At 59.5% G+C, this 24,340-nt stretch overlaps 1 protein-coding gene across 4 annotated transcripts in view; it reads left to right on the top strand.

The window, feature by feature from the left end:
- The window catches only part of SCARA5 (scavenger receptor class A member 5), a gene marked incomplete at both ends in the record, with an annotated part of 53,311 nt that extends 29,482 nt beyond the window's left edge, over positions 1-23,829 (top strand). For 3 of the 4 annotated variants that reach the window (XM_084231363.1, XM_084231365.1, XM_084231364.1), the window contains 6 exons: positions 1,861-2,535; positions 5,608-5,688; positions 7,451-7,549; positions 9,597-9,653; positions 21,953-22,147; positions 23,693-23,829. In XM_084231363.1, the coding sequence (XP_084087489.1) occupies positions 1,861-2,535; positions 5,608-5,688; positions 7,451-7,549; positions 9,597-9,653; positions 21,953-22,147; positions 23,693-23,829 (1,244 nt within the window). Of the gene's footprint in view, positions 1-1,860; positions 2,536-5,607; positions 5,689-7,450; positions 7,550-9,596; positions 9,654-21,940; positions 22,148-23,692 lie in introns of all 4 variants that reach the window. The other variant, XM_084231362.1, reaches the window with a different exon arrangement.
- Between the last annotated feature and the right edge of the window lie 511 nt (positions 23,830-24,340).

Here is a 24,340-nt window from a genome sequence, read left to right on the forward strand (position 1 = left end):
CTGTTTTGATTAACAAGGGTAACTAAGAGATCTTTGATTCCTTGAGCCAGTACCTTGCCTTGAAAAGTTTCCTTAAATAATGCAAATATACTAACATAAAAAACAAACGAGGTACTGTTTCATATCTGTGAAATTTAACAGCATAACCTTAGTCATACTCAGTGGCTGAGGTCACACTGAAACATTGCAGTTACCAAATCTGCAATGTAGCTATACATCAGTATTACATTTTTTGGAAAGTGATTTGACTGGACTTTGCAAGAATCATAAAAATTATCTGTATTTTCCACCTACAAATCCAATCACTGGGGATTTATTGTCAGGAAAGTTTTCAAACTCTGCATTTATTTACCACAATTGATTAAAAAATATTGAGCAGCAGGAGGGTGGATCAGTTGTAATGCATCCATCCACATTCTAATCATAAAACCAGAGAGAAGGTTGGGGAAATGTTTATAAAATAACACTAACATAATTATTATTATTTGGAATAATTAAATCACATTAAAAGTAGATACACCAGGCAGAGAGATAAGTGAGCTGTTTGCATAAACATGAACAAAAATAACTACTATTATTAGGTTAAAAAAAAAACAGGGTGCGCATTGTGAAGACGGGTGCGTGTATGGATGGAGCTGGAAAACCAGACAAGTACAACAGTTTTGCTGGAGGTTGTGGGATTGTGGGGGAATCTTCTCTCTCTTTTGTCTGGACTTATGTTCATATTGGTTGTGCAATGAACAGCCCTAAAAGACCCAAATGAACTCCTGGGAGGAGTGACTGGTTTTCAGCCTTCACCATCAGGAGAAGTTTTGGTTTCTGAGCCCAAAAGAAGGGGTCCGAGAGCTGGTGCTTCTGAGAGGAGGTGGCTGATGGGCCAGGCTAGTGACCACCGTGACCCAGGCACTAGGTGGGCATGCGGACCAGGGAAGGATGGACTGAAGGCACCAAGGGAAATTGCCCACTCACAGTGTCGCCTCTGCATGTCTGGGCAAAAGCAGCCCTGGGATTTAAATCAGTGAGTGGCCTCCTTCTTGTTGCCACTCACAACTTTAAAATCAGAATTTACAGGGCTTCCCTGGTGGCGCTGACAGTTGAGCGCAGCGCTGTGAATCTGTCTGCAGTCTCTGCAGCGCCGGTTCAATTCCAGCCGGCCAGGGAGCTACCCACGTGGCGCCACAGACCTCTCCTGGCTCGAGTGCTGCTCCCCTCTGCAGTGTATTTCAGTCAATCTGCCTGTTCTGCTCCCCACTCTGTCTCTGGTGAATCCTCTCACCACCACCACCACCACCCCTGCCCCGTACATCTGGCCTGTACCCTGGTTCTTGTATGTATGAATAAATAAATAAATAATCTTAAAAAAAAAAACAGAATTTACAACGGCAGTGGCCTCACTATCTCTGCTAAAGGGGAGCAGAGAGGTACCGGCCTCCTGAAGTTCAGAGGATAACAGTGTGGAAGGAACCACATGAATCTGCCAAACATCCCGTCACTTTTAACATGCAAAAACCGGGGTGTCACATAGGTTACCCTCAAACATTCTGGTTGGATGAGTGCAGGGGTTGCCAAACTCATCTGCACCCAGGAATGACCTGGGACTCTGAAAAATTCCAACATCTCTGTCCATCACCGTTTCTGCAGATGGACCCTCCCAGGTGATTCTAAGGGGCAGAGAAGTTTGGGGCCCATGGGCCGAGCCCAGTGCCTGCGATCTAGTAAAGGCCTGCGATCCACCTGCAGCCACCTCTGCTTTCCATTTATCCGTGGCTTACTGAGCACCCACTGCACGCCGGGCTCTGCGCCTTGGCACCCGGGACCTCCCCACCCCGCGCTCATCTCTCCCCTCTGCCTCCCCTGCAGTGTCCAGGCCCCGGAGCTCCCCCGACGACCTGAAGGCCCTGACTCGGAACGTGAACCGGCTGAACGAGAGCTTCCGGGACTTGCAGCTGCGGCTGCTGCAGACTCCGCTGCAGGCGGACCTCACGGAGCAAGTGTGGAAGGCGCAGGACTCGCTGCAGAACCAGTCGGACTCGCTGCTGGCGCTGGCGGGCGCGGTGCAGCGACTGGAGGGCGCGCTGTGGGGGCTGCAGGCCCAGGCGGCGCAGACGGAGCAGGCGGTGGCCCTGCTGCGCGACCGCACGGGCCAGCAGAGCGACGCGGCGCAGCTGGAGCTCTACCAGCTGCAGGTGGAGAGCAACCACAGCCAGCTGCTGCTGCGGCGCCACGCGGGCCTGCTGGACGGGCTGGCGCGCAGGGTGGGCGTCCTGGGCGACGAGCTGGCCGACGTGGGCGGCACCCTGCGCGGCCTCAACCACAGCCTGTCCTACGACGTGGCGCTGCACGACACGCGGCTGCAGGACCTGCAGGTGTTGGTGAGCAACGCCAGCGAGGACGCGCGCCGCATGCGGCTGGTGCACCTGGGCCTGGAGCGGCAGCTCAAGCAGGAGCTGGCCGTGCTCAACACCGTCACGGAGGACCTGCGCCTCAAGGACTGGGAGCACTCCGTCGCGCTGAGAAACCTCTCCCTGGCCAAAGGTACCTGCCCCTCTCCCGCCCACCCAGCGCTGCTTTTAGAAATAGCTCACATAGGATGGCCCCCCTGTGGGCTCTCGGGTGTGTCCTCTTGTGTCCCACAGATAGAGCCTGGCTCTCTCCACCCCAGCTGCCCCCCAGCCCCCATTCCTCTGGCTGCCGGGTGGGAGGGGCCCTTTGTGACAGACCCCTTCCCGCATCACCCCTGCTCAAAACCCACCGTGGCTCCCCAAGAACCGCCGGATACTTACCCGGCCATTAGCCCAGGAGACCAGCCGACGAGGCGCCAACACAGGGCGCAGTGCCAGGAGGTACCTGGGGCCTTGCAAGCACCAGGCTTCTCCCGGAGTGAGGCTGGGCGGTTCTGGTGATGCAGCAGAGACACCTCCCTGCCCCCCAGTCCCAGCCAGGTAAGGGTGAAAGTGACAATGTCCCAAAGTTAAAATGATCGCTGGGGACCGGGGTCCACCAGCACCCTAACTGCTTCTACGATTGCCCGGAAGTCATTCTGCGTCCCCGCTAGTGCCGGGAGCGGCTGACCCCAGGGCGTGGACAGTGGGGGTCGGGCTCTGCAGTGAGGCTGTCCTCCTGGGTGACCGCAGGTGGGTGAGGGACAGTGCTGACGAGCGTAGTGGCCGGGGGGACCTGGCCAGCTCAGTGATGCTCCTGGGAAGGACTCCCCCAGCTCTGAGATTCGGGGCTCCCCCAGGTGCTCTGAGACCGGAAGGGTGTGCGTGAAGGCGAGCGGCAGGGCTCAGGGGACGGGACTCGTGAGGATCTGGCTGACTTTTGGGGACACAGCGAGGAGAAGGCTCTGCTGAGGGGGGAATGTCTGACTATGAGTTTGCAGAAGGGATGGGGGGGCATGAGCTGCAGGGTCTTCACAGTGGGTCCTTGGCCCCATGGCACTGGGAGGGCCCCGGATTCGGAGTTGGTTTGGTGCTGCAGAGATGAGTAGGGTTAGCCGGGCCCTGTGTGGGTTGGAGAGACCCCCTGAGACAAGGAAGTCTTTAAAGAGACTGGAGGGCATCCTGCGCCCCATAGGCTGGGCCTGGCGAGGAAGGAGGTAGAGACAGGACAGGGAGGAGCCTCAATGACAAACCGGAGGGGGTGGTAGAGAAAGGAAGGACTCAAAGCAAGCTTGAGATTTTTAGCCTGGATTCCTGAGAAAATGAGTTAGCCAGACCCCAAGGGCACAGGGCCATGGGCAGCGGTGTTTGAAGATGCGCTTGGTCCAGGCAGTGCCTGGCAGCAGGTCCCAGGGGCTCCACACGCCACACTTTAGGCTCGGCAGCACCTGCCAGGTGTGAGCATGTGACTGAGGCATCATCTCTGGGTTAGTCTTGTCTCTGGAAAGCTCTACGCCTGTGCAGCAGGTTTCCACACCCGCCTCTCCCTGAAAGCCCAGCCGGCAGCTGAGTTCAGGTGCTTTTAGGGTAAGCACACCCCACAATCCTTGAAGAGTTGACGAAGCACTATGACGAATGGGGGGCAGGTGTCAGGGGTGGTGTCCACTCCTGGTGTCCAGTCCGCTGGCGTCCATTGTGTCATGGCATCTGCTCGCGCCCCCTGCAGATGCCTGAGGAGGGAGTTTTCACTGAGCTCAGCACCAGGACGTGAACCAGGTCACTCCAGGGCCTCGCTAGACCCTCCCTTCCAAGTGACCTCAGCCACCCTGATGCCTGAGCCTCGGGCTCATTCTGGGGCAGCCCCCGCCCCTGGCCAGAGTGAGTCCCGGGCAGTACCACTCTTCACCCCACCTCAGAGGGAATAGAATAGATTGGGGTGTGGGGTCCACTGCATCCCTGATCCTCTCAATTCCTGATGCCCAGGGAGCCAGGTGGGGGGGAGGGTCATGAGGAGTGATGGGGGAGGACCGGGGGGGGGGGTCCAGGGGAGGAGAGTCAGCTGCTACAGTTCCCGGAGCACAGCGAGCGGCCCCTCTCCCCATCCCCGGCGCTGCTGCCTGACCTGGCCGGGGGGTGCCGGGACCGGGAACAGTGTCCTGAGTCAGTTCACTGGCTTCTTCCCTCTGCCTCTGCTGGGCTGGGTCCCCTCAGACACCTCCCCTGCCTCCACCCCATTGTGTGGAAGTCGGGGTCCACTTTACCGTCTTCTCTGAAAAGAGGAGCAGAGCCCGCAGCCCTTGAGCGTCCTCGTGCCCGGGACACTGTTCGTGACGTTCTCCCCGCGCTTGGGCCATCGCAGCTGTCAACTTGGGTCAGGGGCTCGGGACATGCCAGCTTCTGGGATGTGCCAGCACATCGCGATCTTGGCCGCCTGGGCCTCGTGCGCATGTTCACGCCCTCTGAGCTCATCTGCTCTTTCTTTCAAGTAGCGATTGCACAAGCATCGCTGCCCTGCTGGGAGCGGCCACGGCTGAACTGGGCAGCCACATCAGCAGACCAGCGCCCCCCCAGTCCTGGTCCCCAGAGCCGTGGCTCCTCTGAGGACACCAGGGGAGTGTCCTCCATGCCCCTTCCCAACTGCTCCTGGTGGGTGGCGATCCTGGGTGTTCCTTGGCTTGTAGTTGCACCCCTCAGTTCTGGAGGCTGGGCCTCTGAGATGGGGGCCAGTGTGGTCAGTTTCCGGTGCGAGCCCTTCCTGGCTTGCAGAGGGTCATCTTCTCCTGCGTCCTTACATGAGGGAGAAACTCAGAGAGAGAGAGAGAGAGAGAGAAAGAGCCCTCTTTCTCCTAAGGGCACTAACCCCATTCTGGGGGGCCAGCCTTGTAATCTCATTAAACCTAATCACCTCCCAAACGCCCACCTCAAATACCATCCCACTGGGGATCAGAGCTGCAATATATCCGGGGGGGGGGGCATGAACATTGTCTATTACACACCCACTCACTCCTTTACACAGCTGCCTTGTTTCACCTTGGAGATCACTTCTTCCAGAAGCTCACCCTGGTCCCCCCTGGTCCCCAAACACAGAGCTGGACCAGGTGGTACCCTGGGTGCTTCCACAGCATAACGCTGACCCTCTCTTTGGGATGGAGTTTTTGTCTCCCTGGCAGGTGGCCTGTTCTGGAAAGCAGCCCTCTAACCCTGGTGCTGTCTGTTCTACTTTCAGGACCTCCAGGCCCCAAAGGTGATCAGGGGAGTGAAGGGAAGGAAGGCGAGCCTGGAATCCCTGGATTGCCTGGACTTCGAGGTAATAGAGAAGCTTCCAGGAGGGCCCTGGACTTACCAGGAATGGGAGGGGAGTCCATTTCACCCCGATCCTCTGGTTTCTCATTGTATGAAAGATGGGTTCCCTGGAGGGGGTTCCCAACCAACTTGGCTTAGGATGCCCAGTCCTATTACGAGGCTGGTAGCGTTTTGGTGTAGCTACAAGATGGAGCAAATTGTTTCTCACGGAAAGTACCAGATCTGAAGAGGTCCATGGAGGCTTGCAGCCACCAGCTCCCTGCAGCCACGTCCCGCCCTGCTCGTGGCCTCCCCTCACAGGGGAGCTCCCTAAACTCAGAACTTAGGAGCCCTGGGGCTCCAGGGTCATGGGACCCTGTTTTCTGCCTTATTCAGTGAGGGATGAGGCGCCCGGGTGTACCCTGCGGAGGGTTCAGATGCAGAATTCTGGGGAGGCGGGGGCAGCTTTGGGTTCCGGGAACAGATGTGTCACATTAGGGAGGAAAAAAGAAATCCATCAGCCCTTCTCCAGGCCCTGCCACTTGCCCGGACCACCCGTCCGCTTCCAGCAGCTGACGTTAGCACTGGAGGGATAATTACTTGGAGACAGGTTCCTCCAAGTCATGGGAAACGCCAAAGAAAACCAACTGAACGTTCAGGCCGGAAAGATCAATTCATCAGTTCATTAGCGCGCTCTGCTCTGCAGAGATAGCTGTGGGCTTAGGTCAGGCCTCCGGGGCCAGGGCCTCTCCAGGTGATGTGTTGACTCTGGATCTCCATGGTGACGTGTAGGTGGCCTGGAGCCTGGGGCCCAGACTGGGGCCTGACCCGGTGGCCGGCCAGCCACCCCACCGCCTCTGCCCTCCGTGCCTTCCACTGAACGGAAGAGGAAGGGCCTTCTTGTCCTTTTCTTAAACAGGATGGAAAGTGATTTCAGCCTCCTCCTCATACCAGTCAGCCCTTTTCATCCAGCATGAGAAAAAGCCAACCCACCAAGAACTTCCAGACTCAGATTCTGCTTCCACTGTTCTCTGCTGTGTGGTCGTGGGCAGGTTCTGTAACCTCTCTGGGCCTCAGCTTCTTCATGTGTAACATAGTGAAATAATACTGGCCTCAGTGTATTATGAGGATTAAATGGGATACGTAGTGAAAAGCATCTAGAACAGCAACTGGCTATAGAGTCCTCAAAAAAAAAAAAAAATGGCCAAATTTTACTCTCCAACATAGCGGTACAGGGGCACCCCTGGGGTTGGCGCACCTCCCCCACTCACCAGCAACTGCACGCCAGGGGGTTCCAGCACACTGGATGAAAGTTGCTGCTGGCAAAGGCTTGTGTGGACCTTTGGGCACTGTTTTTACATCTTTTTTTTTAAAGATTTGTTTATTTATGCATACAAGAACTGGGGTACAGGCCAGAGGTGAGAGGGGTGAGAGGATTCACCAGAGACAGAGTGGGGAGCAGAACAGGCAGGCTGACTGAAATACACTGCTGAGAGGAGCAGCAGGCAAGACAGGAGAGGTCTGCTGCGCCATGTGGGTAGCTCCCTGGCCGGTGGGGATCGAACTCATGCTGCAGAGGCTGTGGACAGCTTCATAAGTTGAGTCTTTTACCCCTTGCGCCAGGGTGGCCCTGTTTTTATGTCTTTAAATCAACTGAGAAGAATCTGGAAACTACAAGAGGGAGGATGTGCGATGAGGTCGATTGCTGAGACCTTGAAGGTCACGCAGAACCTCTCAGACCTTCTAGTCCTGAGTCTGATATGCCACCCTGCCTCGTGTCTCCCCAGGTCTGCCAGGCGAGAGAGGAACCCCAGGACTACCCGGCCCTAAGGGTGATGACGGGAAACTGGGTGCCACAGGCCCGATGGGCATGCGTGGGTTCAAAGGTAATCACCAACCTCAGAGCAGCCACGGAGACCCACCCCACCCCACCCCACCCCGCGTACAGATTCCCTCCATCCCCCAGCATTTACAACTGTTGTTCAGCCTCAGACACACATCAGCAGCCAGTGTTTCTTCTGCTTTTTCCCCTACAGACCATCATGTGCTCATTGTCAGGGGGATCTGCTTTGTAGACAGTCTCTGCCTTCCATGCTTCTTTCAAAGGGGTCCAGATCTTCTATCTTTGCAGGAGACCAGAAAACCTGGTGCTTTTTCTCTGGGCTCCGCTTCCTCACTCTTCAGTGAAAACACAAATTCTCTTAATCATTCCCACCTGTCCAGGATGGTCTCTTCATCTCGAATCACTGGGAACCTTTACTTTCTGGCTGGTGATTAAACAGACGAGATTTCCCTTCATTTTATGATTCACATCTTTAAAAAACTGATTTTAAAAGATTGCAAAAGCAGCATATGTTTAAGAAATTAATACAGCAATCTATAAAGGGTAAGATAAAAAGTGACTCCCCTGTCCTTCGGTCGGTTCAGCTCTTAGAGTAACCGCCGTACACACTTTGGAGCAAGTCCTGCCAGACTTTTCTCCAGGCGCATTCACATTACATAGATGCTTGCCTTGTTTTTCCAAAATTTGGATCACTCAAATCATTCTCCCCTGGAACTTGCTGGCATGCTTTTTCATCAGACAATATGTCATGGGCTTTTGATTTGCAGTTATCTGTCTGGGGTTACTTGGAAGAGAATCCCCCAGTCCCGTTAATGGGTCTTGAGTGATGTCAGAAGCTTCTTACTTCTTTGGAGAGTGAGATGCTGGCTGGGAGAAGACCTCTCTTCTTTTAACCATATCCTGGCAAGGCGGCTCCACAATTCCCTAGAAACTCCCGTTTTATAACCATCCCAGGCCTAGTAGGTTCACGTTGGTTCTAGCAATTTGAAGAATTTTGGAGCCTTTGGCGTCATCTTCATAGGTTTCAGTGGTCAGCAGGGAAACCAGCCAGCGGGGAGACAGCAACTTGAGCCGCCTTCCCAGGCTGACATTGCCCTTTTATCCCCTCCCTCCTAGGCACAGGTGTGCATGCTTGCACGTTCGCACACACCCAGGCTCAGGTGCCTGTCATGAGGCACTTGTGCCCCCACCCACGCGCCTTCTACGTTAATAAGATCGAGGCTGCAGGTGACAGCCACAGAGGCCAATGGTGTAAAAGCCTGACCAACCACATTTACCCGACGCTCCCCCTCGTGCTTTGTAGCCTCCTCAGTGGTACATCCACCTGACGTGTACATCTCTGTTGTGGGGCAACCAGGCTCAGGGTGGGCATGGGGCCAGGGAACCAGGAGGCTTGCCAGCTTCCCAGCCCCCGGTGAATCTTTATGCTGTCCTTGCTCTGGGCTCTTGAGTGTTCTCTCTCTTCTAGCGTCACATTCCTTGCCCTCTTGTTCCGGTCACTGCCACGGCTTTTAGCCCCACCTTTAGGCTCAGGTGTTCACACTTATGCACACACACACACACACACACACACACACATGCTCCAAGTGCCCACAATCAGACACGCTTGCCCAGTGCCCATATTCCCAAGCGCCTTCTGCATGAACATGATCAAGGCCGCAGGTGATAGCCACAGAGGCGCTCATGGAGTAAAAAGCCTGATTAACTCACTCACATGCAGTCCCCTGTGCCTCTCCCTGTGTCACTGAAGACCCCCTCCCTACCCCATGAGAGCAGCCTTGGAAGTGGACATATAACTGGACTATTTAATGTCTTGGTTTGGCTTCCTCCTAAGCACCACCGCCTCCTTCAGCCATGCCGTCACTGCTGCTGGCTGCTTCACTTGGGAGCGAAGGAAACCCCAGCCGGGCCCCGCTCCCACCCGGGGTGATGATGGCAACGGCACCACAACTGGCTAAAGTTGCCCGCGTCCCACCTGCCATGCCCGCAGAGCTGCTAGGTCCTGCCAGGGCTTCTCTGGTCTTGGGGTAAAACGTCACCAGTGGATAACATTTTGCTCACCCCAGGCCTTATTTGTTCCTCCCTTTCAGGTGACCGAGGTCTGAAAGGAGAGAAAGGAGAGCGAGGAGATCGGCCAGGAGATGCCAGTAAGACAATTCTGTTGGGGTCGGGGGATTCTGTGTTGGCTCAGGTATAGCCCCCCAAATTTGGGGGGTCCAGAAGCTAGAGCCACGGGCTGGGCTTGCAGTGTCAGAGTGTTCGCATGTGACCGAGGAGCACCGAGGGGCCCCCAGACTCGCGTGCTCGAAAGGGGTGTGGCCAGCCATGCGCACACGGCAAAGACGTGGTGTGAAGGACCCTGAGCAGGAGTGAGCAGAGACGGGGAGAGAGGTGAGGACATTCATGTCTAAGCAAACTCCCCCAAATCCCCATCCCCTCGTGGGCCAATGCCCAGCCCAACAGGGTCAGCCTAATGCAGGGTCGCTGAGGCCTGAAGCCAGACTGCAGAAACAAGAGGGCCCCCTTTATCTCCCTGAGCCCCCTGCTTCCGTGTTGCACAGCTTCACCTGGCTGCTCGGCCCCACCCATCCGGTGAGGCAGGAAACAGGGTTCCTCCCTCTTTCCTGGAGACGCCTCCGTACAGACGTGCCTCAGGGCTCCGCCGGGGCAGCGCAGGGCCTGTGTCCTGACGTGGTTCCGGGGGCAGTGGCCAGTGTGGGGATTCGGAGGCAACGGGTCAGGCTCCCCGCACCTCCCCCTGCCCCGCTCCCAGCTCCGGGGTGTCTGTGTCCCCTCCATGCAGGGGGGAGATGACCTCCCAGGGTCACGGGGAGAATTGCATGAGCGTCCACGCTGAGCACACGTCAGGGCGCAAGGAGCCGGTCAGGGCTCAGGGGTGTTGGCATTGAGGTTCCATGTGATACCCGCCTCACCTGGACTTGGCAACCCCATGGCAGGTGCGCGCTGAAATTCAGCTCAGATGTTACCCTGCACGGCTTCCTGGGTGCCCGCCTGGGGGAGGTGCCGAAGCAAGGCTGACCCCCACTTTGTTCCCTCCTTTGTCACTGGTTGAAAGGTGAGGCGAGACCTCATTGGTGGGACCCAGGACGGGTGTCTTTCTGACACCCTTCTAAAACCTTGATGAGGGAGCCAGTGTAGGGCACTCTTCTAGGGTGTCCTGCCCCACCCCCAAAGGGCTACGTGGAGGGGCTTGTTGAGGACGAGCCTCCTGGCAAAGTTCAGTGAAGAGCCCCTGGCTGGGTCTCAGCACCGCAGCAGGCCTGGGCTCTGCCAGGCAGGTGAGGGGGGCAGGTCTCCGTGTGCCCCAGCCTGGGCTCTCTGGGAAGACAGGCAGGGAACGAGGACCCGGGCTCAGGTCGCCCTGTGGACACACAGTGACCGATGCCACTGCAGAGTCACACACCAGACCCGGAGCAGGCACCTCCCTGAGGCTGATCTTGGGGTTCAGGAAGTCTCCACAGGGACCCTTCCGCCCCACTGGACAAGGACATCAGCCCTCACTCCTGAAAAGGCTTTCCCAAGCCCCTGGCCCTTGACCTGGCTCCTGCTTCCTCTGCCCGTGCCTTTCTCTGGACAGTGATGAAGCATCGAGGACTTTGTCACTCTACAGGGAGGGCGGTATCTGAGGACAAATGTGCCTGGGCTTGCCTGGGGCGCGCCGGGCACCTTCCCGAGGCGATGCCATCCACAGAGCCTTGGATGTGTCTCCTGGTCTTCCGAGCACCCCCAGCCCCGCTGCGGAGCCGGCCAGGGCGTCACTGGGAGTGTCCGGCTAGCGGAGGTCTGGTGGGCCTGCAGGGAGCCAGGGCGGAGCCGGGGAGCCAGAGGGGTCTGGAAATGATCTGGGCCTCCGCGGCAGGGCCAAGTCACATCTATCTTGTGGGCTGGGCTCGGTACCGCGTCCCGGCTGCTGTCTCCGGCTCTGCGCGGCGCCTGCCTCCGGACAGAGGCTGCCAAGGTAGCCGAGGACCGTGGTATTTAGCTGTCCGAAGTAAATAACTCCCGATGGGACTGGAAGGGAGGAGCTGTGGAAAGATGACCTTTGGGAGTGACCAGAACTGCTGCCCACACGCCAGGGGGACGCTGGCCGAGGTCAGTGCTAAATCGGCTGTCAGTCACCGCGAATCCCGAGGATGCTTCGTCACCTTTGCCTGGATTCTGCAGACCCAGCGGGCTGGGCTCCGCACCCGAGGCCAGACAGGGGTGGAGGGTGGGAAGGGAGGCCACTGAGCCTCAAGCCGCCCCCCAAGCCTGGGCGGGGAGCATGGGGGAAGGACGTCTAATCCACTTGGCCCCAGAGTCTGTGGACACACTGCAGGAGGCTGACATCAGCACCGCACACCCGCTTTGGGGGCCCAGGGCGTTCTTTCCTGCCCTGAGAGGCTACTCCCTCACTGGAGGCTGCTCCCTCGCTGGAGCCGGGGCCCAGGCCAGCCCTTGCACCAAGCTCTGGTCTTTTCCTTCCTGCCCGCCCATGGGACCCTGCAGTACCGCGGCGGGGAGGGAGGTGGAAGGTGGGCTACAGGGCAGGTGGCTCCCTGGACAGGAGGCATGGCCGGACGCTAATCCAGGAGGCCACCCACCCAGCTCCCCGTTTCTGGAAGCCAGGAGTGGGGAGCTGATCGCCAAGTCATCAGGCTAATTCTGGAATGAGAACCTGGGGCTGCGGCCCTGACGGGTGGGGTGGGCTCGCGACCCCTAGTGAGTCCCTGGCCTGGAGATGGGGCTTTAAGGGCCCAAGACTGAGGGGAGCTGACATCTGTCTGTCCCACGTGGTGGCCCCCACCCTGGCCTGCCTCAAACCCCACCCACCCTGCTGTGTTCACACTCCCTGGTAGTTTCCAAGGCACTCAGGTCCCAGGGGCTTTAACTGGATCCCCGAGACCAGCCTGGAGGGCAGAGGCGGGGATCATCTTTCTGGAAAGTGTGGTAATCATGACCACAGCTGAGTGCCTCTGGGTGGGGGTTCTTAGTCATTCACTGGAGGCGCTAATAGCTAGGAAGAAGGGGTTCTCAGCACCCCAGCTCTACTCTTCTCTAAAACTAATACTGTGGGGGAGGAGCATCCCCCAAGCTTTCTTGGCAACCCAGCTCTTGCCTGAGCCAGGGCCCCTGACCTGCGCCTCCCAATCAGGCACCCAGAGGCAAAAGCCTGACGATCCAGCAGGTGGGGATGTTACCACATTAGAGGGACTGACAAGGAAAACCAGCTCCCCTTCCAGGTCACTGGCAGGAGGGGTTCCCTTTGAAGAGCGCAATTACAATGTTTTTTTCAGAATAAAATCTTGCGGTGGATTGCCCACGTCGGGGTGGGAGTCTTAGGACTGTCGAGTCAGACGGGGCTTCGGATTCACCCCCGAGGCCGCCCCACCAACTCACTGCCCGGCACCAGCGCAGAGCGGAGAGAGCCCTGGTCCCGGCTGCAGCCGGCGCGGCCCCATCTGAGAATCGGGACCCCCTGACCTCGGTGCCACGGGAAGGCCAGGGCCTGCTGTTGGGTTTTGCTTTGTTTCTTTCCCAGGCCAGGGTGACATCAGTCATTCCGTTAAATTTTTGGTTTGGAGGGAGTCTTGGCCAGAGGACAAGAAAGGTACAGACACACAGCTCGAGTGGGAAAGATGTGCTCGTCCCTGCCAGAAGCTCATCTGCAGGAAAAATAAATTCTACTTTCGCAGCGAGGGGCGGGACGTGGACTTGGTTGAGTTGCAGTCCCCCAGCATGAATGCGAAGCAGGATACAGTTTCGGGCTGTTTAAAGAACGTCCCTCCGCTTGGTTTCCCGTGGACACAGACGGCGCCCAGGGGAGTTCTCAGCCGGCGCGTGCTGATGGGCATCGGTGCCACCTCAGAAAACGTGAAGAGTGTTTAACGTCTGCATGAGCTTTCAAGAGTAAGGGGAGGGGGTGTGAAAGGGATAGCGGGTGCCCCAGTGTGTGGTGCAAGCGCAAAGCAAACGAGGGAGGCGGTTTCCAAGCACTCCTGTCTCTGCTCTGGACAAGGCTGCAACAGTCTTCGGGGTCCGTGAAGCCCCTTCCTCCCACCCCGCCTTGTGGCTGCGCTGGGGCCCGGCGGCGTCTGCTCGGGGTGAGGTGGCGCGGGGTCAGCGAGGCCCAGTCTGGAGAGGCGGAGCAGCGGGGCCTTCCCGCAGACCCTCGTCCGCATGCCCCGTGGGGACAGCCTCGCGGCTCATCCGACTATTTTTCACTGAAGGCGCATCGCCTTACACGGTTGTGTCTCAGCTGTGACTATGGCGTTAACATCCCAGCCACGCTGCGACTTGGAGGCCAAGCACACCCTAGGAAGAGTTCGCCGCTGCTACGACACGGCTGACCACGCCGGCCCGTACCATGAGGAAGCCGGGTCCTGTGTGACTCTGAGGAGGCACCACCTGTGGAGATGATGTGGGAACCCTGGGGGTAGAAGAGGAGGAACCCGAGGTCGCCGGTGCTCCCCTGGGGCACAGCCAGGTCCCAGGCAGCTCTGTCTGGCCCAGAGTCCACGCTCAGCCCCGCGTACCTGGGGAGCCCCGCGGATGGGCTGCCTTCATATCTCGTAACAGGCGGAACGGGAGAAACCCCCGAGGTGCTTTAGAGAGCAGCTAAGAGGTCACGAACAGGACACCCCAGCCTGGTATTCCAGATACAGTGTGGACCCTAAGAAGCGGGGCTGAGGGGTACTCATTTCCCCCACAGTTAAAAATCCTCAATTTCTGACTCTCTCCCTGAAGTTAACTACAGCCATGCCCCGGTAGCCACAGGGCACTGGCTCCAAGGCCACCCCCTCAGACACCAAGCCCCTCCAGTGCTGCAGGCTCTCCCCAGGAACCCCATATCCCCAGGTTCAACCCACGGCATCAGAGGTCGAATCCATGAATGCAGAACCTCAGAGAGGAAATCTTCCTGAGTGGCCTGCACAGCTCCAACCCATGTGGCCCAGGGGCCGCTGTGTGTGCTGACCGAGGCCCAGCTGGGCAGCGAGTGTCCACAGCTTGGGTCGGGAGTAAGTGGCGCCTGGGCAGGCTTGCTTCTTTGGCTGTCCGTCTAGGGGGTGGCTGCGGGCTTGAGGGGAGGTTTCCGCTGGTGCCCGAGCATTTGGCCATCTTACGGTGAGTGTGGAGGCCTTCCGTGCTCGCACTGCCCATCTCGGCTGACGCGTGTCTGTCCTTCCCAAGGGGGGCCTGGCAGCAGCTCCCCCACAGCTGCCCTTCCTGATTCCCTGGCAAACACGCAGCGGTTTCTGTGATTTGCCTTGCAAGAAAACTTCCAGTAATAAAACCTCAGGCCGAAGGTGAACAAGAGATTTCTACACAAACAACACCCCGAACCACAGAAGAGCTGAATTGTGGGTCTTTGATGTGGGTTTTATACAAGAACACTTGAAGTTGAGACGTGCATTAAAACCAGCGATGGTTTAGCTGTTTACTCAGAGAGCAATTCAAACAAACTTCGGAATTGTCCTAAATCCCCGTGACCCCACACACTGTCCTCTGCCCCTGGGGGTGAGGCTGGAAGAAGGCCCTGCAGATCACACCCGGGAGGTCCCGCTGCATCTGGGACGGATCTGGCTCAGCGCTCGTGGCCACTGCGTGAACCTCGCTGTCTTTTGAAGATGGAAACGCCCTCCGGGTGCACTTGGAGCCAGTTATCTAGAAGAGTTGCTTCCCTGGCAATGGACTTCAAACTCTCTTCTAAGGAGCGCTGTGGTCGAATTCTGATGGCAGAGAGATGAGCGAGGAGGCGAGGCCTGCAGACGCCCCGGGAGGTCCTGGGTGCTGAGGTCGGTGGGTCTTGGCTGGTTGCCTCCCTGACTCCAATGCCAGGGGAGCGCTCGACACAGTGCCTCGCACCCCCACCTTGATCCTCAGGGGAACAGTAAATAACACTATTTACTGAGATCCACCCCCCAACACCAACCCCCCCCACCATCACTGAGCTCACACAGCGTGAGAAGTTCTCTAAGAAAGTCTCTAAGATGCATTGTCAGCCCCTTCAGCAGGTGAGGAAAGTACTCTGGGGGGTTCAATGACATGCCCAAGGCCACGGAGCTCGAGGCTGCTCCTGTCTCCCGGGATGTGAGGCGGGCGAGCATCAGATGGAGTCTCCAGCCGGACCTGGGGAAGGGCTCCTCGTCCCGGTGTGAGATCCTGCGGTAAAGGCGGCGGGTCTGCACAGCCTCAGAAGGGCGCCTCGTGTGCACCAGGGCCTCCTGCAGGGCGCTCCACCTCAGGCTATCGTGGGACCCAGCGGGAGTCTGCGCCACCAAATTTCTCCCCGCTCTGCAGCATTTCTTCCCAAGGCCTGGCGACACTCGGTGACCTCCCTGCCCGCTGAGAAGCACAGGAGCAAAAGCCACACGCAGGACTCAACCTCCCGCTCAGTAAGTCACTAAGATGCAGGTGTGACACTGGCGCCTCTGGAGGGAGCCACGTCCGCCCACTGCCCCGGGAGAGCCTCTGGTTCGGGGCCAGGCAGGGACCGCGCCTCAGTTACTCTGATGGGACACACGCTCTTGCAGCCAGGAGTGAGCAGGGCACCGAAGAAACAGCAGCCAAGGCACAGCGCCGGCTGCCAAAGGACGTGCAGAGTCGCCGTGCCCAGCGGATGGTGACAAACTCGCCCCTCTGTGGACCTTCCATCACACCACGGCCGTGCCATGTCTGTTTCGGCCATTCCCAGGTGCTTCGGTGAACAGCTCCACCAAGACGCAGACTGAACGCGCCCCAACCCAAAAGGACGGAATCCGGAGTGCCAAGCACAGCGGAGTCCCCAGCAAAGCCGCAGCACCCGTGGCCACCAAAGCGGAGTCCCCAGCAAAGCCGCAGCACCCATGGCCCCCAATGCGAGATGCGGTACTGGCGCCGCAGCAGCAGCAGCGCCGGACACCGGGGGTGGCCGCTTCACCACGTCACCTGGAGAAAGTCCCTCCCCTTGAGTTTCAGCTTCCCCACCTATGCAGGGGGTGCAGCCCCCACCCCACCCCCCCAAGGGCTGCAAAGACTAGTGAGAGCATCTAGCAAGCGTGCTTTGAAGAGGCATGAGGGACTAGATTCAAGGAAGAGCAAAACACCACTAGGAAATAGCATTTTAGGAGCAGCGCCCCCAGGCCAGGCCGCGTTGTCAGAGCGCTGCCCTCCAGGAGCGCTGGCCGGGAAGTCCTTCTTCCGCTTGTGGGATGGCTCCTGTCCTTCCCACATGTGCCCCATTTCCCATGGATGTCAGGGCAAAGGGAGGTGTCATGTCTAGAAAGGGGGAGCCCACCGCCCCCCCTCAGGAGCACGGGGAGCTCTTTCTTTACAGAAGGAAAGTTCGACTTCCGGAGCGGGCAGCTGGTCTGCATTATCCCGGCTCTGCTCCGCAGCTGCAGCGTCAGAGGCTGCTCTCCCCGCCGCCTGTTTATTTCTGTTCCCCTCCACCTCCCTCCCTCCGGCTTGTTTTGCTCTGGCCGCAGGGAAGCAGGATAAACAAACCCCAGAGCCCCATGCTTCGTGTTGTGCATTCCCCGTCTCCTCTCCTTTAGAAGCGGTTCCCTGGCCCCTAGGGCCCTGCTGAGACACTGCCCAGCAGGTTCTGGGCTGTTCTAGGGCCCCGTAGGGGGCAGGAAGGGGCACAGGGCAGGTTTTCTGATCCAGCAGACAGGGTAAAGGAGGCGTCCTGGAGCCCTCAGCTGCTTTTCAGGCTTTTATTGGGGTTCACCAGGCACACGGCAGGCAGGGGTGCTGGGGGGCCGGAGGCTGGCAGGCCGCCCAGCCCCCAGCGAGTCTTCACTCTATCTGGGCTCTCCGGAGTTTTCTCCTGGCCTTGTTCTCTACTCTTTTGTGGTTCTCTCTCTCTGGTAGTTTTGTTCTGTTGCTTCTGCTTCTGCTTCTGCTGGCGTCCCCACGACGCCGCCCTTAAAAGCCCAGTCTCAGCCCAGGTGAGTCCCATCTACCTAGGCCCACGCCCTACCCCAGGTGCCGCCATCAGGCATGCATTCAGGACCGCAGGGTTCCCTCATCTATCCTGATGGCGGGAGGGCAGAAAAGCCGGATACTTTCACCTTACCTTACAGGCCCCCTCAGGGCTATGGACCCCGTCCAGCCACCCACTCACTCCTCGCTGGCTCATTTGGTGAACACTGGACCCGCCAGGCTCTCAGCCCACAAGGGAAGCAATGAGGTGCCAGGTGCCCGTCGCGCCCCCACCCCCAGCTCAATGCTGCGGGCACAAGAGAGGTGGGGTCAGCTCTCATCGAGACCCCGCAGGGCAGGGAGCCCCTTCTAGAGGAGTGAAGTTGTAAAGTCAGGACAGGACACAGCGCAGGTTTTCTGATCCCATGCAGACCGGGTAAAGGAGGAGTCAGAGTCCTCAGTGGTTTTTTGCAGGTTTTTTATTGGGGTTCACCAGGCACGTGGCAGGCAGGGGTGCTGGGGGGCCGGGAGGCTGGCAGTCCTCCCAGCCCCCAGCAAATCTTCACTTTATCTGGGCTTTCTGGCGTTCCCTGCTTCTGCCTCTTCTCTTTGGGCTTCTGCTGCTGCTGCTGGCGTCCCCGTGACGCCGCCCTTAAAAAGCCCAGTCTCAGCCCAGGTGAATCCCATCTACCTAGGCCCACGCCCTGCTCCAGGTGCCGCCATCAGGCATGCATTCAGGACAAGGATCCATCATCTATCCTGATGGCGGGAGGGCAGAAAAGCCTGATATTTTCTTTACCCTACAGAAGTCTTCGTGTCCTCCTGCCCGGCCTGACAGCTGGTCAGGTGTGCAGCCCAGGTGTCCCTGCATCTGTCCCATGTGGCTTCGTGTCTCGGCCCCGGTGAAGTGTGGGAAGACAATCCCCAGCCCCCAGCCCTGCAGTGGTACCCGAAAAAGCTCCCCAGGTCACCTGCAGCCCAGGACAGGGAACCACTGCTTCAAGCCCAAGATGTTTCCCCTTCCCACAAGAGACACTGATCCCCGCGACTGCGAGGGGTGGGGGTGGGGGAAGGCACTCCCATGCCGGGACGGCCGCGGGGAGCTGCTTGTCTTGGGCTCTGTGGTTTGAGGATGAAAGACCTTTGCTCTTGTCCCTGGACACCTCGCAGCAGCTGTGTGACTCTGGGCAAATAACTCGACTTCTCTGGGCCATCATCAGAAATTCATGGAGGAAAAAGTGAGAAGCTGCCCCGGGAGGCCCTTTGCACAGTGCCGGGCAGGGGGTGGGAGCTGAGCGCACCTTCTCTCGCGTCACTGTCCTCCTGGACTCGCCGCCTCTCTGGCATAGCCCCCGAATGTCGCTTTGTTGCACTTGGGGGTGCTCTGAGGCAGGTGTGGCCCTCAGGAAGCAGGTAGTTCGAAAGCAGCCCCAGCCCGGAAGCTGGTTCTGAGTTGGTCATATTTGCCACGAGGCTGCCCTGGAGGCCCCCCCCCGGCCTGCGCATTCCCCAGATGCTGGAGAAAGAGGGCGCTGGTCCACCCACCTAGTCCCAGTTACAGCCACGAGACCGGAAGCAGCTGGAGTGAAATCAGGAGGGGACCCCTGGATGAGAAACATTGGAGCTGCCCAGACACCCCCTCCCTGCTGGGCTCCCAGAGCCGGAGCCCTCGCCAGAGGCAGGGGTGGAGAGAGACTCCGTTGCGAGCGGGAGAGGAGACTCAAGGCCAACTCCAGGACCCCACCCAGCTCTGGGCACAGGGGTTCAGAGCCGTGCGGCTCTGGGGGGCACCGGAGACCCTGTCTGGGGTTCCCTTGCTTTCCTCCATCTGTACTTACAAGGCAACAAGCGCAAAGCCCATTGTCCTGAGAGGGGCATCCCCACATGTATACGCAGGAAGCTCTGAGCCGGGGGCCCCAGCGTGGACTCGCCCCAGCACACGCTCAGGACTGCCCCGGAGCTGCCTCGCCTGACAAGTCGCCTCCAACTTGCAGGAGCGAGCAGGAGCTGCTGGCAGCAGAGCGGGCTGCGCGGAGGCCCCCCAGGCCCTGATGTGCTGAGGGGCCAGGAGCTGCGCCTGGGGAGAGCAGAGGACCTTAAGGCCGATGCGGGTTGAGCTCCTTTGTCCAGCCGGCAGCTTGCTCTGGCACACAAGAAGCCGAGGCGCCAGCCTTGCTCAGGCTATGGGCCCTCGACCGGCCTCAGTAAGACGCGCGAGCTCCTTACTCGCCGCGTGAGGTGCTGGCCGGCCAGGGGTGGGCGTCACAAGGGGCGCCCGTGATGCAGCGCGTGACAACCGGCCGCGTGGCGACTTCCTGAAAGAGGCTAGTGCTGGGCCAGGGCCAGGTCTGCATCTGCGCGGGGGAGCTTGTTCTAAGGCTCCCCCTCTCCCGCCCAAAGGCAAAGCTTCCTCTTGGGACACCATGCCTTGTTCTTCTCCAACCCCGGCTGCACCTCAGCACCCCCTCTTTACAGTGGGTCAGGACTGGGGGAGATCTGGGGTCCCGCGGCAGGAGGGTGGCCCCAGGCGCGGCCTGGGTGGTGGCAGGTCAGGGAATGAGGGGGCGGCTTCGTGGTCGGGCCCAAGCAGCCATGAGGGCCACAGATGCTCCGGAGAGCCTGGTGGGGAAGCAGCTGGCCCTTCGCCGGCCCCTGCCCTGGGACCCCACATCAGCTGTCTCCCTAGGGCCCCCCAGCAAGGCAAAGTGCTGGTCTGGGTTTGACCTCAGGAGCTCTTCTCTGGCGCTTCCCTGTCTACAGGGGAGGCCCTCTGCCCCATCTGGGGCCATGGCAACAGAGAAGCAGAGGTCTGGCCCGTGAGCATCGGGGCACCCCTGCCATGGGGGAGCAGGGGTGCAGGGGGTACAAGACTCGGTGGGCTAGAGACTGGGGCAAATGCTCCACTTAGAAAAACCCCCACTGGCCTTCAGGTTTGGGGAGGGACCAACTACTTTGAATGTCCCTGTTCAGAACACGCGGAGGTCGGCAGGCTCCTCCCGCAGAGCAGGTGCTGTGGCCGCCGTCCCCAACTCGCCACCGCGGCCACAGGCCAGGCGGGCTGCCGTCTGCGGGGCAGGGCCCCAGTAATGGGAGAAAAGGTGGGAGATTCCCCCTCCCGGGGCTCTCCTTCGGAACGGGGAGCAGTGCCCACGGGGGAAGGTGGGCAGGCGTGGAGCTCAGGAAGGAGGAGCCAGGGCTGCTGAGGTGGGAGGCAGACAAGGCTGTCCGGGCCTGCCGGTCAAGACGGGGAAGCTGTTAGGGGGTCCACGTAGTCAAGAAAACCTGAGGGCCCTCACCTCTGTGCCCCTTCGTCCCCCCACTGCTGGGCTGGCCCCGGGCTCTTGAGTCTGGAGCGGTCAGGAGTCCACCTCCCTCTCCCCTCGCGTGTGCGGAGAGGGCCGCCTCCTCCATCTCCTGGGGCCCCGCATGGCCCCGGGGCCACGCTGCGTGGGCATCTGAGGAAGAAGCTCCCTGGACTTACAGGAAGTGTTTTGGGGGCAGGCAGGGGGCTCACAAACCAGGCCAGGCCGCCTCTCAGGCACCGCTTCTGATTATGTGGGGGCTGACACAGCTGTGGGTGTGAATGTTTCCTAGCGCGGTTGGTGGGTTGGTCGCTTGGTGAGAAAGCTTTGCCCTGAGGCCGAAACTGCTGGGAAAAAGCAGAGTTTAAACCCTCTGCCCACAGAAACCCAAACCTCTTAACAGTCACTGACGTCCTCGTCAGACCAGAGAGGGGGTCCTGTGGAGTCATCCGGAGATCCCCAAGAGAGTTCCTGCAGGGACATCATCGTCAGGCCTGGGAAGGGTCTGCCTGCCTCCGCCCTGCAGCTTCAGGGTAGAGGAGGCCGGAGAGGCCTTTAGGGCCTGCCCCTTGGGCTGCCTGGCTGCCTGGATGGGGCTGTTTGCTCCATAATCAGATCACCCCTCAGCCTGCATGTTCCCAAGGGAGGCACCCGCAGAGCCCGTCCGTCCGTGGGGGAAAGGAGGCAAAAAGTCATAACTAGGGCCACGTCCTGTGAGACAGCATTTGAAGGAAAGTGCCATCTGGGTGGCTCCGGGGGGTGACAACTGTCACAATCATTTGATGCCCTGGGGGCAGGCAGCATCTGCCAACCCCACGGGCCAATAACCATGCTCCTCCTTTATGGGGAGAAGCCCTGGATGTGAGAGTTGGGGACAAGTGCCGAGGCGCAGGTACCCAGGGAGCTGCCCCACATGGCGCAGCAGACCTCCCCTGTCTCCCTGCTGCGCCCCCCCCAACCGCCGGCAGTGGGTTTCAGTAGATCCTCCTGGTCTGCTTCCTGCTCTGTCTCTGGTGAATCCTCTTACCTCCCTCTGGCCTGCACCCCAGTTCTTATATGCATAAATAATACTTGAAAAAAAGAAAGCAAAAGGTAAAAGGTGGGGAGAAGAAATCACGGTGTCGCCATGACTCTGCCAGTGTGGCCTTGGCTGCAACCCCCCCCCCCTCTTTCCTGCGCTGGGGGAGAGCCTCTGCCCACTGTGTCCAGGGCACCAGTGACCCCAGGCTGCCCCGCAGGTGGCATGGAGGCCATGCTGATCCGGCTGGTGAACGGCTCGGGCCCGCACGAGGGCCGCGTGGAGGTGTACCACGACCGGCGCTGGGGCACCGTGTGTGACGACGGCTGGGACAAGAAGGACGGCGACGTGGCCTGCCGCATGCTGGGCTTCCGCGGCGCGGAGCAGGTGTACCGCACGGCGCGGTTCGGGCAAGGTAAGGCGCTGGGAGGGAGAGCCCCGGCTCCCCAGCACTGGCCTCCTTCCTGAGACCCCTCATGGCCACCCGCCTCCTGTCACCAGGCCCCGCTCCGGCACCCCCTGCCACGGCCACTCGCTGTCCCCCGGCCACCTGTGGACATGGCCCATGACTGGGCCACCCCCTCTCCTTGCCTCGGCTTCCTCTCTTTTCCTGCCTGCTGGTCAGATGCCCCCTCCACCTCACACTGGTCTCAGGGTCCAGTCTGGACCCCTCCCACTTAGGCCAGTCCCTTTTTCTCTCTGCTGTGAGGCGCACAGATGCCTGAGAATGCCGTTTCAGCTCAGGCTTTTGGCTTAAAGACCCAAATCCACACACCACCTTCTCTGGGGAGGAGCAGTTAGGTCACCTTTTATTACGAATTTGTCTGTCCTTGGCATGCTCTGCAACTCCATGCGTGCACCTGCTTCACTCACCCCCCACGGGCCCCCCGGCCCCGTGCCAATGCCCCGTTCATCTTCAGGTGAGCAGCTCCAGCTACTGCATCTTGTCCTCAGATGGCAACATTTCCAAAGCCTTCACCAGTTGGGTTGCTTTCCTTTTGAGGCGTTCAAGCCCTTCTTCCTGCAGATGGTACAGGAAGTTTCCCTGGCAGAAGGTCCATGTCCCCCAAGCCCCTTTCCTGAGCACTTTCTAGACAGCTGAGGGCCAGACTAGGCTGCATGGGGCATGGAGGTGAGCAAACCTGGTCTGCACGTGTTCCCTGCAGACAGGGAGGCGGACGGGTGCGGGTTTTGCACCGCGAGGCAAGGGCCACGCAGCACAGGGAGTCACGGGGAGCGGGGCGCCTCCCCAGGCCGCGGGCGGTGCCGAGGTCCCTCTGACCGCATCACGGACCTGCCTACCGCGGCCCAGCACAAGCCTGCGGATCATCACCTGTCTGGGAACGCTGCTGAGTCCCAGGGCTGGCCTTCCAAGGCACAGGTTTGGGCTTGTAGCATGGGACCATCTGCTCTCAGCCTCAGGAGATGGGAGGTAATGCTGGCACTGGCCTGCCTGTGCACAGGGACAACAGGGGCACAGGGACAACCCAAAATCTGCCTGACACTGTCCATCTGCTTAGGCCTGCCTGACTCTCATCAAACAAACGTCACAAGACATCACAGCTCAAAGCCGTGCAGTGTCACGTATAAAGTGCGGGCCTGGCAGATGGCTGGACTTGGGCCTGAGTTCAGAATCTGCCCACTTACAAGTGAGCAACTTGCACCGAATGCTTTCTGAGCCTCGGTTTTCCCACCCGTAAGATGGGTTTATTAGCGCCAGAGGACCGAGGAAGATCGCACAGGAGACACTCGGGAGAGGCTGCGATCGCCCCAGCAGTTACTATTCTGCAGTGGAGAAACTGAGCCTAGAGAACCGCAGTGAGGTCTCGGTGGCGGGGAGGAGGCAGGTGGGAAGCTCTAGATTCGAGAATGGCCAAGAAGGCCTGACAGCCTGGCCAAGGGCCAACGCGGCAGAGCGCCCCGCCCTCCTGCTGAGACCCTCCGTGACTTGTCTCCACAGGCACCGGGAGGATCTGGATGGATGACGTCGCCTGCAAGGGCACAGAGGACACCATCTTCCGCTGCAGCTTCTCCAAATGGGGGGTATCGAACTGCGGACACGCCGAGGACGCGGGAGTGACGTGCAGCCGACACTGACGGGGGCGCGCCCCAGCTTGGGGGCCGCAGCCGGCCTCCTTCCTGCTCTCCAGGGCGGGGGCGTCGCTCGGGTCACCCTGACCAGCTCTGCCTCGCCCAGCCCAGCAGCGCCCCCCTCCCGGGCCGGTAGCAGCCTGTTGTCCTTGTCCCCGTGGACATCTCCAAGGTGCCATTCTGCGTCTACTTCCTACCCCTACCCCAGGACCCGCCCGGGGGGGGCCCTTGCCTGGCCTCCTAGACACCCGGCCCGGCTCCCGAGGCCTCGTTCCTCCCGTCTGTGGCTCGACGTGAACGCTGACAGGATGTCGAAGAGAAATGCAGCCCTAGGCACGGGAGGGAGTACCAGAGGGTTCTCTCTGCAGATCATTCCCAGACCTGTTAGGCGTCCTGACATCTCTCCAGCCACGGGCAACACCCAGAGACTCCTGTTCCCCTCTTTGCTCTGCCTCTGCCCCCCGATGTTAGTTTGCGGACGTGACTTAGAGAGGCAGCTGCAGGAACAAGAGGGAAA

The sequence above is a fragment of the Talpa europaea genome (assembly GCF_964194135.1).
Source record: "Talpa europaea genome assembly, chromosome: 4".
NCBI lineage: Eukaryota > Metazoa > Chordata > Mammalia > Eulipotyphla > Talpidae > Talpa > Talpa europaea.